The sequence below is a fragment of the Cuculus canorus genome, chromosome 6 (genome assembly GCF_017976375.1).
Source record: "Cuculus canorus isolate bCucCan1 chromosome 6, bCucCan1.pri, whole genome shotgun sequence".
In the NCBI taxonomy this organism is placed as follows: Eukaryota; Metazoa; Chordata; class Aves; order Cuculiformes; family Cuculidae; genus Cuculus; species Cuculus canorus.
Window position 1 is genome coordinate 29,798,755 of NC_071406.1, and position 11,830 is coordinate 29,810,584.

At 41.0% G+C, this 11,830-nt stretch overlaps 1 protein-coding gene across 3 annotated transcripts; it reads right to left on the bottom strand.

Moving 5' to 3' along the window:
• Positions 1-1,003: 1,003 nt before the first annotated feature.
• CASP10 (caspase 10) lies at positions 1,004-11,784 on the bottom strand. Of its 3 annotated transcripts, none has more exons than XM_054070161.1 (11): positions 11,662-11,713; positions 9,684-9,756; positions 7,991-8,330; positions 7,773-7,872; positions 7,394-7,529; positions 6,543-6,634; positions 5,213-5,249; positions 4,682-4,770; positions 3,072-3,183; positions 1,830-2,331; positions 1,004-1,315 (listed from the first exon to the last, which is right to left on the bottom strand). In XM_054070161.1, the coding sequence occupies exons 2-11, from the start codon at positions 9,715-9,717 to the stop codon at positions 1,153-1,155; spliced, it is 1,605 nt and encodes a 534-aa protein (XP_053926136.1). In that variant the 5' UTR covers positions 9,718-9,756; positions 11,662-11,713; the 3' UTR covers positions 1,004-1,152. The 3 variants fall into 3 exon arrangements, with proteins under 3 accessions (XP_053926136.1, XP_053926138.1, XP_053926137.1); XM_054070163.1 differs by having other exon boundaries at positions 7,991-8,188; positions 11,662-11,696; XM_054070162.1 differs by lacking the exon at positions 9,684-9,756 and having other exon boundaries at positions 11,662-11,784.
• Between the last annotated feature and the right edge of the window lie 46 nt (positions 11,785-11,830).

An 11,830-nucleotide genomic window follows, 5' to 3' on the forward strand; every position in this document is an offset into this window, starting at 1 on the left:
AGGCCGGTGCTGACAGCGTACCACTGTGTGCATCCAAGCACTGCAGTGTGGAGCCGTATAAACATGGCTCTCAACACACACAAGCAAAATATACACACCAAATAATATAATTCATGGTAGTGCAAACGGTGTTTGAACAAACCCTTGTAATGAGCAAGAGAGGCTCTACCAGTCTTTTGTACTTCACAAGTGTGGAACCCTCTCCCCAGAGAACAAAACGCAGAAGTCGGCTCAGATTCCTCTGACTGCCTTTAGCTACCTATGATTTAAATGGAGATTAGCCAGGTAGAAGTCTCTATGGAGAAAGTAAGGTAACATGATGATGTTCTCTGTCCATCAAATTTAAAAATCAAAACAAGATCCCTCAAAACACTGTTCTCAGTGTTGACTCTGTACTGACAAAACTCCAGTTGTTACCTAAACAAACAAAACACGTGCATCAAGTTTGAACGGTAATTGAGCCAGAAACTTCGTAACTCTGTTGCAATATGATACATAGCGCACTAACTGACAAAACATTTTTTGATCTGTGTCCCAAATGTGACTTCAAGTGTAGCAGCCATGCTAGCCCAAAAGACTCAAAATGTGATGCGTCACACAACTATCAACTCATCATAATTAAAAATTGACATTGTGCTTTGGCAAACTGGCTGCATTTCAATGCTCTGTATGATGCAAAACTCCCCTCCTCAAAATCCTGAGTAGTGCAAGCTAAAAATTGCATCCAACAGCACTAGTACTTCTTCAAATTCTCACTCTACCTTATGCCTGTAATCATACATAACAAGAGTTTTGCTGAAATAAACGATGTTTCACTTCAGCTTAAACCCTGAGGCAGTTAAAACCCCACTGATTCATGCAGTACAACAAAGTGCAGGAGTCCGCTGGAACCGAGGATAAGCCTTACCCCAGTACATAATTTTCACCTCATCAAGCTCTTAAAAAGAAGTATGAATTTAATGCAGTAACAAACAGGAAGGACACAGACATGCATAGTAAATGCTCATAAAAAGTAACATGATGGCACATGGATTGTTTTAATTGTTGCCTTCAGTTTCACAGTTTTGTTTGGCAAAAGATTGATTAAAACAGGTAGTGTGGTGAACTGCAATTAAATGAGGTGTGCTGATAAAAGGATGTATTTCAAAAGCCTCAAAGTTGCTGTGAAGGAGGATGTTCTTTAGGTATTGGGAATATAAATTTTTTTCTTAAGGTATATGCTGGTTGAGGCATCTGCTTCTTTGTCCCCAAGCGGTCAACGCGTCTGCCCACATCTTCATTAACTTCTGTAAGAATCGACAAAATATCTTCACCCCTACAAACAGAAGGAGAGCAAAAATAAAAAGCCACTTATTCATGAGTAGATGGCGCTCCATTTAACACCTCCCAGATCATCTAGAAGATACAGTATAAACATTTAAAAGACAAAAAAGAACACACATCCTTCTCTGCAAATTTCTCCTCTTTTGTTCTCATTCGAGTCATACTAAAAAGAGACGACCTTTCCTCACTCTGCCTTGCTCAATTCTAACAAAACTGAAAAATAACGGAATAAAAGATTTCTACGTAAATCCACTCAAGAAACAGATGGCTCTGCCTTAAAGAATATAGATGGCAGGGTTTGAGACTTTTTACTATAAACTTCACATTCTCCATATCACCTCTATGGAACTAGCAGTGTTAATGTAAATTTATCAATGGCAAGCAAACCAACCATTGGTTTAACTAATTCTGTCCACCTCAGAACATGGGTTAGTGTTCCTGTGTGACAAGGTGGGGGGAAGTGTTCCCCCCATTTTTTCATGGAAGAGCTAAGCAAAGTTATTTACCTTGGGACCAATAATCGTAGCTTGCTGCATAGGGCCTGAATATACCAAGTACCCTGTTCAGTGTGCCGGAAAGAGACATATCCATCAATTGTGGCCATGCCTAGGAGGAAATCAGCCTCTTCAGGAATACTTTCAGGAGAAAGGCTCTGTTGCATGGAAGACAAGGCAGGAGTTTGTGCATCAGCTTCAACATAGACAGGACACTGTACTGCTTTACCCTGGCATGCTTGGATAAAGAAGAGTTTGGGTTTTTCAGCCAGCTGCGGACATTGTCTGGCAGTGAAGTGGGACATGATCTTGCGGATTGACACAAGTTTTGCATCTTTCCCATAGACTGCCCCTGAGTCTCCATGAGATAGAATACAACATATAAAACAGTCCCTGTCTTTATGATCTGGCAAACGCTGCCACGTTAGCATGAGATCTTCAATCTGCTGAGATGTCAGATCTCTGTAAGTCTTCACGTCAAGACCAAGCCATGTGAACACTCGCTGCAGTTCTTCTGTAATTAAAAGAAATAAAAAAAAATATGAGGCAGAGGAAAACCAATTTATGAAGTCACATGCAAGCTAATCTGACCAGGAAAGACCTTACACTCTGACACTTCTGTAGATTCATTCTTACATCAGTATCAACTAAAGGTTGACTGGAATAATAGAAGATGGCATTAGCTCACAGATTTCTGGATTTTTCTAGGCAATTTTCAGAAAATATAATGACATTTTACAATGTAGAATGACACACTAAGTAAGCTCACAAATGACACCTGAAAATAAGAGAATGCTCCCTCCAGTTTCAGATTAGATCTTTCAAAACCTTCCTTACATTATTATTTTCCAGTTGCAGTTTTGACTATTGTTTCATTCACAGGAGATAAGAATGAACAGAATAAAATAAGAAGTATGTACTTAGATAATAAAATTAGAAGATTTGCTTGATTATGGAATTTTGCATTGTATTATGCAGAATGATGTTTTAGTTTAGGTTTAGTTCTTTATTATAGCTATAGAAAAAGGCTAAGTAAAAAGTTATTCTTAAATTGATTCAAAAATGATCCAACTGCATCAGAAACTCAGTGGTTACTCATCCCTTAACCCTTCCTTCTCTAGGATATGCAAATGCCATAATTTAACACATATCAAACATTTCACTCTTTAATATTAACTAAAATATATACAATAAAATATAGAGCAATACTAGAAAATCAGCTCACATGAGGAAAATCTCACTTCAGTAACTCACCAGCATCTTTGCAAGAGCCCGTCCTCTCCTGAAGAGAGCTACCAAAGTTAACATTATTAATAATAAGACAAAATCCTCTGTGTGGTCCATCCATTTTGTAGCTTGTAATCTTCTGTAGAAAGGAAATGGAAAAAGCTTACAGCTTTAATGAATCTATTCAACTTACCCATATTTCCTTAACATATATGAAAATCGGCATCCAAAAATTAGAGACACCTAAGATTAGGTTAGTTTTGAAAAGCTGGAATTCAATAGTGCCTCCTTGTGTGAAAAGACATGCGTGAAGCCTCAAACACACTGTCACCACACTATCAAGCTGTAAAGGAAAAGTTTAGCAGCATACAGATTGGTCATCTGTATGCAATAGGAAGGACTCGGCAGCCAAACTCTGCGATCTGAATTGTGATGGGGATAGAAGTTCCAAAATGTTTCCAATATCATGACAATATCTTAATTTCAGATGGCAGAGGGTTCACAGTGAAACTACAGGATGTTAGACACCCGCATTGCTTTTTTCGAGAGTAGTGATGAATATCCAGAGCAGACAGTTTATATTGATCACCTGGAAGGGAATGCACTAGAACAGAAATCTCTGAAGTGCATAAATCTGCCACACTACCAGTTTTGCTAAGACTTAAAAGTTACCTCCCACTCTTAAGAAAGAACATTTTAAAAACTGGAAAGTGACAAAAACTTCAAATACAATCACTTCAAGTCCAACCGTGGGTTGAAATAAAAAACTCCCACCACTCCAGTTCCTTTGTGCTCACTAGAGAGAGCCACAAACACCTGCTTTTGTGCATTTCAGTAGCACAAAATGAAGGCAGCACTCCAAGCTCCTTGAACATCTGCAAGAAGTATTTTTGCTACAGCAGCCTGAACACTAGGTGATGAAAAGATACATTACAGCAGAGAACTTCAATAAATGGAACAGCTATAAAGAAATGCAGCAGCTTGCTCCCTCAATATCCATGCTCATCAGAAAGAAAAAGTCAGAGGGAGAATTCAGTGGTTACACTGCTGTACAATGTTAAAGAATATACATAATGTTCCTAAGATGGGATCTCACAAAAGAGATCTTTTCTGCTGTACCAAAATCTCTGATTTATTGAGGAAAATTGTCACATGCCTGCAACAGCTTACTAAAACTTCTTGCCTTCTTTTACCATTCTCATAAAGTCTTTCATGCTACCCCTTATCACTTTTAATTTCAAGACACCCTAAATCTTTTTCCAAGCCACATTCAGAAAGAAAGAACTGTGAAACTATGTTTGTCTCTGTGTCTTGCTCATTCTGCTGCCATCTCCAAAGTGCACAACTTAAGAAAATGCCAAACATTTTGCCTGCACTGGGAAGATAAGAAGGTACACTGCTGTGTGGATAATGTCAAAGGTATCAAGCCCGTTTTGCCTCCACCACACCCGTCAATACTAGTAAGTTTCTGGACTCCAAGGTTAAAATATTCTCTGAAACGTTCCAGTTGATCAGACAACTCAAAAACCTTCAAGACACACAGACATCTTACATCCTTGTATGATAAATGTCATTACAGGGATGAAGACTACACACACCCAAGTATTAAAAAAAGGATTTAAGAGATTGCCTCAAACCTTGGATTCATTTTCTACATTGCTGAATTTTCCAGGTAGCTCCAGGCTCATTTCAGAGAAGCCTTGTACAAGACTAGCTGCTTTTTCATCTAGGAAAAAAAATAGCATAGATATTTATGAAGACAAATCCAATATTGGTGGATGCAGCAAAAAGGAGTTCAGCTACAAATCAACACATTTTGTACTTGAAATACAGTTGCAGTGCAAAGAATAAATCCTCCATATGATGTAGCATTGTCAAGTTCAAAGGATCCATTCTGAACATGTCTCCAATTATTTTTATTATATATATTTCTGCGACAGGTAAAATTTCTATTTCTATTGGTATTGTGGAACAAAGATATCCATGGTACAAGGATGTCCACCTGAGACATTCAAATGAAACTTTAATTTGGAAATCAGCTTAGAAATAAACTGCATAGTAAGAAGGATCTGCAATGTTACTACTGAGGTTTTACCTAGAGAAAGTAAAGGAATGCGACATTAAACACAAAGGTAATAAAAACCAAACATGTTTTCAGAAATTCTTACCATTGATACTAGAACCGACAGGTTTGATTGAGGTCTCCTATTTTTTGAGAGGGGGGAATGTCGTGTTAAAATCATTATTATATATAATAAGGTTTCATAGTGATTTTAGCAAAGTAGGCTTAATACAAAGGCCTTTAAGTAAGGAATAGGAAAAATACTGAATTCCTAAGAGCAGCAAAGCATTTAATAATGAAACTACAAAGACTTTTGCACTGACAACAAATCTCACAAAGCTGGAAACAACTGTATTTTCTCTTAAGAACAAAGGGAAACAGCAACAATTTTTTTCACCTCCAAATGATGCTTTTACTACAGGGGTACGTAGTCACTATAGATAAAATAAAGTTACCAACATGATCCTATGTCAATTCTCTTGGATAGATTATTATTTGAGTATAAATCATTGTAGCTAGTGATTCTAGCCCTGCCTAAGAGGCATCATCTAGCAGTGTCAGTGGCTTACTATACAGCATGCAAAAAGTCTATAACCTCTCATCATTTAAAGAATAACCAAACACAATAATCAGGATAATAGAAACAGTCTCTTCAGTATTTTTGTAAAATTCTTTTAAATCTATGTTTCCTTCACAAAACTACATTAATTTTCCTACTGTGCCAAGTGCCACGCATGAATTCTTCCCCAAACACTCTACAGATGTAGAACTAACATAGCTCAAAGCAGCAGGAATACAAACCCTTCTGATGTTATAGCTTGTTTTCTTCAGCTCTTCTCTACTAGAACTTCACTTCTGGGAAGTATCCTTAGGAAGACCATTGTTTTTTTCTCAGGCAGAATTGGGGTAAAACTCCCTCCCTTCCCCTCCTCTTCCCCCGAACAGTTATAGCCCTGACTAAGTTTCTCAATCTGATCCATCATGCAGCTGTAGAGGTGGTTTAACTGAGCAGGGACAGGTACATCGAGAAAATGACACCATGTCCTTAAGCAGCAGCAGTTTGAACTGATTGTCAAAGCATGGTGTTAACCTTTAGAGATAGTTTGGCATTGATCAGCCAAAACTTAAAAAAAACAGCACCAGGGGACTGACTCATTCTCTAGAAGGCACCTGTCAGGCTTTTTCTCTCAATCTTCTCTTCTTAACATAATTTTTTATGCTCAGGACCAATAGTAGCGATTTTGACATTCCACTATTTGATGCTATATGCAGATTTATTTCTTGTATGCTGAACAAATATGCTTGTTCACTTCCTAAACCAAATAAGATCTAGTAAAAAAATCTCACAGCCAACAGAGTTTCAGAATAAAGGCAAGGAAAAACCTCAACGTCGTAAGCCACTAACATGCAAGCTGGCAGCGTGTACTCCCACGTACCTGTGAGGAAGTGAGTAATACACTGATGTCTCCAGCGTGAGAGAGTGAAGATTCCTTGACTGGCAGAGTGTTCTCTTGCTGAGGCAGAGACACTAAGAACAGAAAGAGCAAAATGAGAGAAGCCAAGTGCCTTATAGTTAAACCAGTATGAATCTGCATATTAGGCAAATGCAGATCTATACTTACTGAAAGATACATTAATAGAAAGCAACTTTTAAACACACTCAGAAAGCATGGGGGAATGGAAACACTGAGTGTCCTTGCACCTAGCGGGAAGAAGTACCTTTGTACTTTCAAGAATTTGTTTCTCAGTTCTTAAATAAATTGAAATAGAACTTTTCCCCAGTGTGCTTATAATCACTCCACAGAATACTAAATGAAGGAAAATTACAAACTGCAGTACAACCCTTGATAACAGGAATCACACCTTTAATATTAAAGCCTACCATGCACACAGAGTTTGCCTTGCTGGCTTATTGGCAGGCAACTGCCTTGTTGTAGTGTACATTCATATATCCCAAAGGGCCTTTTACAGGACAGTCATCATTATCTCAATACCATTCAGGGAGAAATGGAGAAGTACAAAATCACTATAAATATTCAGTTTCCCAGCCTGTTCTGCATGTACTACATTGCTCTGCATGGGCCAATATCCCAGCACATTCCTACTGGAATTCAGCTAGGATGTAATGCTATACATAGAGACTGTTATGCCAAATTTCTGTGTGAAGATAAGTGATCCCACTCTAGCTCCTGTTCCGCACACATAGGACCTCAAGGTTCAGTTTCCCAGACACTTCTCATGCTTCCTGCATTTTAGCAAATCTACTCTCTGAATCCGAATTTCTCACCTTTAGTCCTTTTGTAGCAGTTTACTGTTTCCAGAAGATCAGGTGAAATATGCACACAGACTTCCTCCAGCATCTGTACATTGTTTTCACTTAAAAGGCCCTGTTTTTCCAAGAAAATCAGCAATTCCAGAGCAGACTGACAACCAAAAGGAGAGTAAAATAGTTACTGTTTCTTAGAACTCAAAATGTATCTCAGCCCTGTCTGTCTCAAACAATCACATTATAATCTGCTTTGTTTCCTACCAACAAGGGCCAAACAGTCAATTTTACATCACTGTGGAAGTATCTAATGTGGAGATAACTTTTCATTCTGCTCCCTGAGCCCCCTCCCCTCCAGCTTCACTTCCCACCGTATACATTTGGCTTTCTCCTCACGTACAAGAGTTGTCCGTCGCTTTGGAAGATAGTCTTGAAGGAGGAATATGATATCCTTCAACATCTCGCTGGTAATGTTCTCTGACAACTCATACAGCATCTGCCTGTAACAGAGATCCAGAGGCATAAAAGCAGAACAGAAGCAACCTGAGAATTTAAAAATGGAAGCAGTATGGCATAGATGGCAGTAATGGAGAGAACAGAATCCCACTGCAAGCTTACCTGTATGGAGACACTCTTCCCTTCTCATGCAGGCATTCTTGCACTTTGTCTTTGGTATAACCAACTTTCATGAGCAAGGGGTAACATTTAATTCTGTATAAGAGTTCAGCTAGTAGGAAAGTATCTTCCTTGTTCAGATAGTCTTCATCCATAAGAAACTGAAAGATGTCCACTGCTGACTTCACATTTTCTAGTTTTCTGAAGGGGAGCAAGTCAGTACAGAGAAATTTTAAAGCTGAGACATCTTCAGCCACCAGATTTTCATCAATGAGCAGAAGCTGCTGAAGGAACTTCAAGCTGACACTATCTTCCATATTGCTGGAACAAAAAGTCTCTCTGCCTGAAAGTAGAAAGCAAATGATCCTAACACTTGAATCTTCAATACAACAATCCTTGTAATAAGATTTTATCCAACAGCTGTTTAGAAGCCTTGAACTCGCTGGAGGAGTTTCCTTTTAAATAAATTTGAAACTTACTTCCTTCTCCAAACACAAGACTACAAAAAAGACCAGATTTGGGAGAAGCTCTGAACAATGCAGGTGAAGTTAGCCCTTCTCTGAGCAGAAAACTCGGCTACATGACCTCAAGAAGTCCCTAAATTCTTCTGTTTCTTTCAAACACCTTCCATGTTCAGATCTTTGCTTCTCTCCAGTGTTTGTAGTGCGAAGAGTCCCTGCAGTAACCTATTACAATTCTCAGTGGGAAGGGCACAGTGATTCACACTCATTCCTTGATCTACAGTCAAAGGGCTCATTCTTCTCTGCCTGCAGCAGGGAAGTGTTCCTCTGATACAAGCTGTCAGTGACATCCAGGCTGAAGCTGTGGAATAGCCATCCAGTCCCAGTCATATCTTGCTACTAGACTGTTTCACATTTGGCATAGGAAGACCCCAAACCCTTCCTTATAAGGTGAGCTAAAAAGTAATAGCCCTCAGTCTTAACAGGCTCTGCACAAGCAACTCAGTCTTACTGAACTTTAATAGAGACTAATCACCCTTCCACTACACCAACTACTTTAAAATCCTATCTAGATGCTTTAATCAATAAAATTTAGAAGAATAACTTAGGTTAAAATGATCCCTGCCTAAACTTACAAACCTATATATTCCAGGTTCAAACTGACTTATGACAATTCAGAATCTAGAGCAAATTATTTCAACTAAATGAGTTAAAAAACCATCATTTTAGGAGAACAGGGTCAAGTTGTGTGTCCACCAGCTGTACAGAGTCATTTCATCAGCAAATCAAACTGAAGCGAGATCCAGAACAAATTCCTTCAGCTACCTCTAAAGTAGTTTTCAAGTCTGTGTTAGTGCCATTCTTGGAAAGCTTTTCTTCGTTCCAAAGATTTCTTGCTTGTGTTTGGGATACCCTAAAGACCTCTCAGCGCATGCTGCATTTACCAGCTCCCTCACCACTCTCTGCCACCTCTGTGCTGAGGGAAGACCACACTGGCCCTCTCACAGCACTACAACACACAGTAATTTTGCTCACCCACTGCTTGGCTAACTGCTACAATGTTTTTAGAACTCTCTACCACTCCATATATTTTATAGGCCATTTATAAAACATCATGTAAAAAAAGACTAAATTTTCCTAAAGCAAAGAAGGAAAACTATCAAACAACCCCTTTTCCTGTGAAGGAAGCTGATGCGGAACACCCAGCACTAACACACACGGTGCCCAGGGCCTACCTGCTCCCCAGGTTTGCCGTGGGTCTACCAGCATGTACAGGTAGAGCTAGCAGGGCATGAGCAGGCAGAACATCTACATGCAGAAAGGTGAAGAAGGATCAGCATTTTCTGTGATATATCCTTAGAGAAGGAAAATCACATAAAGTAAGCAATGAGGATTATCAAATTACTACTTTTTCCTTCACGGTCGTACTGACTGAGGCACGGCCACATTAAGAGAGGTAAGAATAATGCAAAACCGTGGTGCACACAGGACTGCTGAGGCTGTCAGAAGGACTGAAACAGACTGAAGATTCCTGTGCAAAAATTTCCTCCCTCACTGAATCACTGTGGCCTTGTAGAATGGATGATCTGCCTTTTCAAGTGTGGCTTTGTCCAGAACTCCTCGCCCAACAAGCTGACAGGTATTTCCCAGCTGAAACCATAAGAATTCGGCTGGTATTCTGCCCATCCACACAGGTAACTTTCCAATGGATGCATTTCTCAGATTGCAGCGGAGCTGCCTGGGTGCTGAGTCAGGGGCGGGGGACACTGTGCTGGGCGGGCAGGGAGAAAGCAAGAGAGAACGCTTCTGGCATGGAGCAACTTTAAAGCAGGCTACGTGGAGTATTGTGCCCACTTCTTGCATAGTTTTCCCCACTCTGGGAGCCATAAAGTTGTTTGACACTTGTAGGGTTCGATGCTTTGTACGGGAAGTTGAAAGTATGTAAGCAACTAGCAGGTACCTATCAGCAGTCATGGCCAACCAAAAGAGAGATGGCTAAAGCAAAATAGATAGAATTTCTTCTGCTGGCAGGGCAGTTTTGCTTTTACTGCCCACCTGATTGAGATGGTATTCAGACTCTTTGGTAGTAATTTGAGTTCTTAAAGAAAGGAGTCTGATAGCTTCTGCATTATTTTTGTTTTAATTTTATTATTTTAATCCAAGAGATAGCAGCAGCAGGGATTCTGAGGTGTTTACTTCCATCTATCAGGAAGGGAAAAATGGAATTTGCTTGTAACTTTACAGGGCTCGAACTTGCTACTGTACTCTGACTGTAAAAGCAGCTCCTACTTAATGTAACAAGTCTCTTCTCTTCCTGGTTTGTATCTGAGACACAGATGAGAGAGAAAATCCCACATTTCAGTCTCGTACTGTAGAAGAGAGATTTCCTTCTACCTTACAGTCTTGTCTGCATGCATTCCCCTCTAATACAGGAAATGAAGCAATAATGAGTGCATATAATAGAATCATAGAATCGCGGAATAGTTTGGGCTGGAAGGAACCTTAAAGATCATCCAGTTCCAACCCCCCTGCCATGGGCAGGGACACCTCCCACCAGACCAGCCTGCCCAAGGCCCCATCCAGCCTGGCCTTGACCACCTCCAGGGATGGGGAATCCACAACTTCCCTGGGCAACCTGGGCCAGTGTCTCACCACTCTCATAGTGAAGAAATTCTTCCCAATGTCCAGTCTAAATCTGCTCCTCTCCAGTTTATACCCATTCCCCCTGGTCTTATCCCCACAAGCCTTTATGAATAGCCCCTCCCCAGCTTTCCTGTAGCCCCTTCAGGTACTGGAAGGTCACTCTAAGGTTTCCCCTGAGCCTTCCCTTCTCCAGGCTGAACAACCCCAATTCTCTCAGCCTGTCCTCATATGGAAGGTGTTCCAGCCCTCGCAACATCTTAGTGGCCTCCTCGGACCCGTTCCAACTGCTCCATATCCTTCTTACACTGAGGATTCCAGAACTGGACACAGTACTCCAGATGAGGTCTCACAAGAGAGGTCCAGAGGGGCAGGATCCCCTCCCTAGGTGACTCTAGGAGGGAGCCCAAACAGATAGTTTGAGCGAGGGATCACTGAACGAAGTTAATTTCGCCAGCAGTGAGGCGCGGGCTCTCGGTTTCCTCCGGAGCCCCGGGGAGCGCCAGAACCCCCTCGGGACACGGGATTTGCCCTCCCTTCGTTCCCTCTCCAGCTCAGCCCCCCGTTTCTTACCTCCTCGGCGCCACCGCCCCGTCTCCCGGCAGTTTCAGGGGCGGCGCTGAGTCACGGGGCGGGGAGGAGGGAAGGAGCGAGCGGGGCGGGCGCGGGGCCCTGCGGGCGGCACTGGGAGCCGGGATGGGGGCATGGAGCCGTGGGAGCGAGAGGAGGAGCGTCCAAAGGT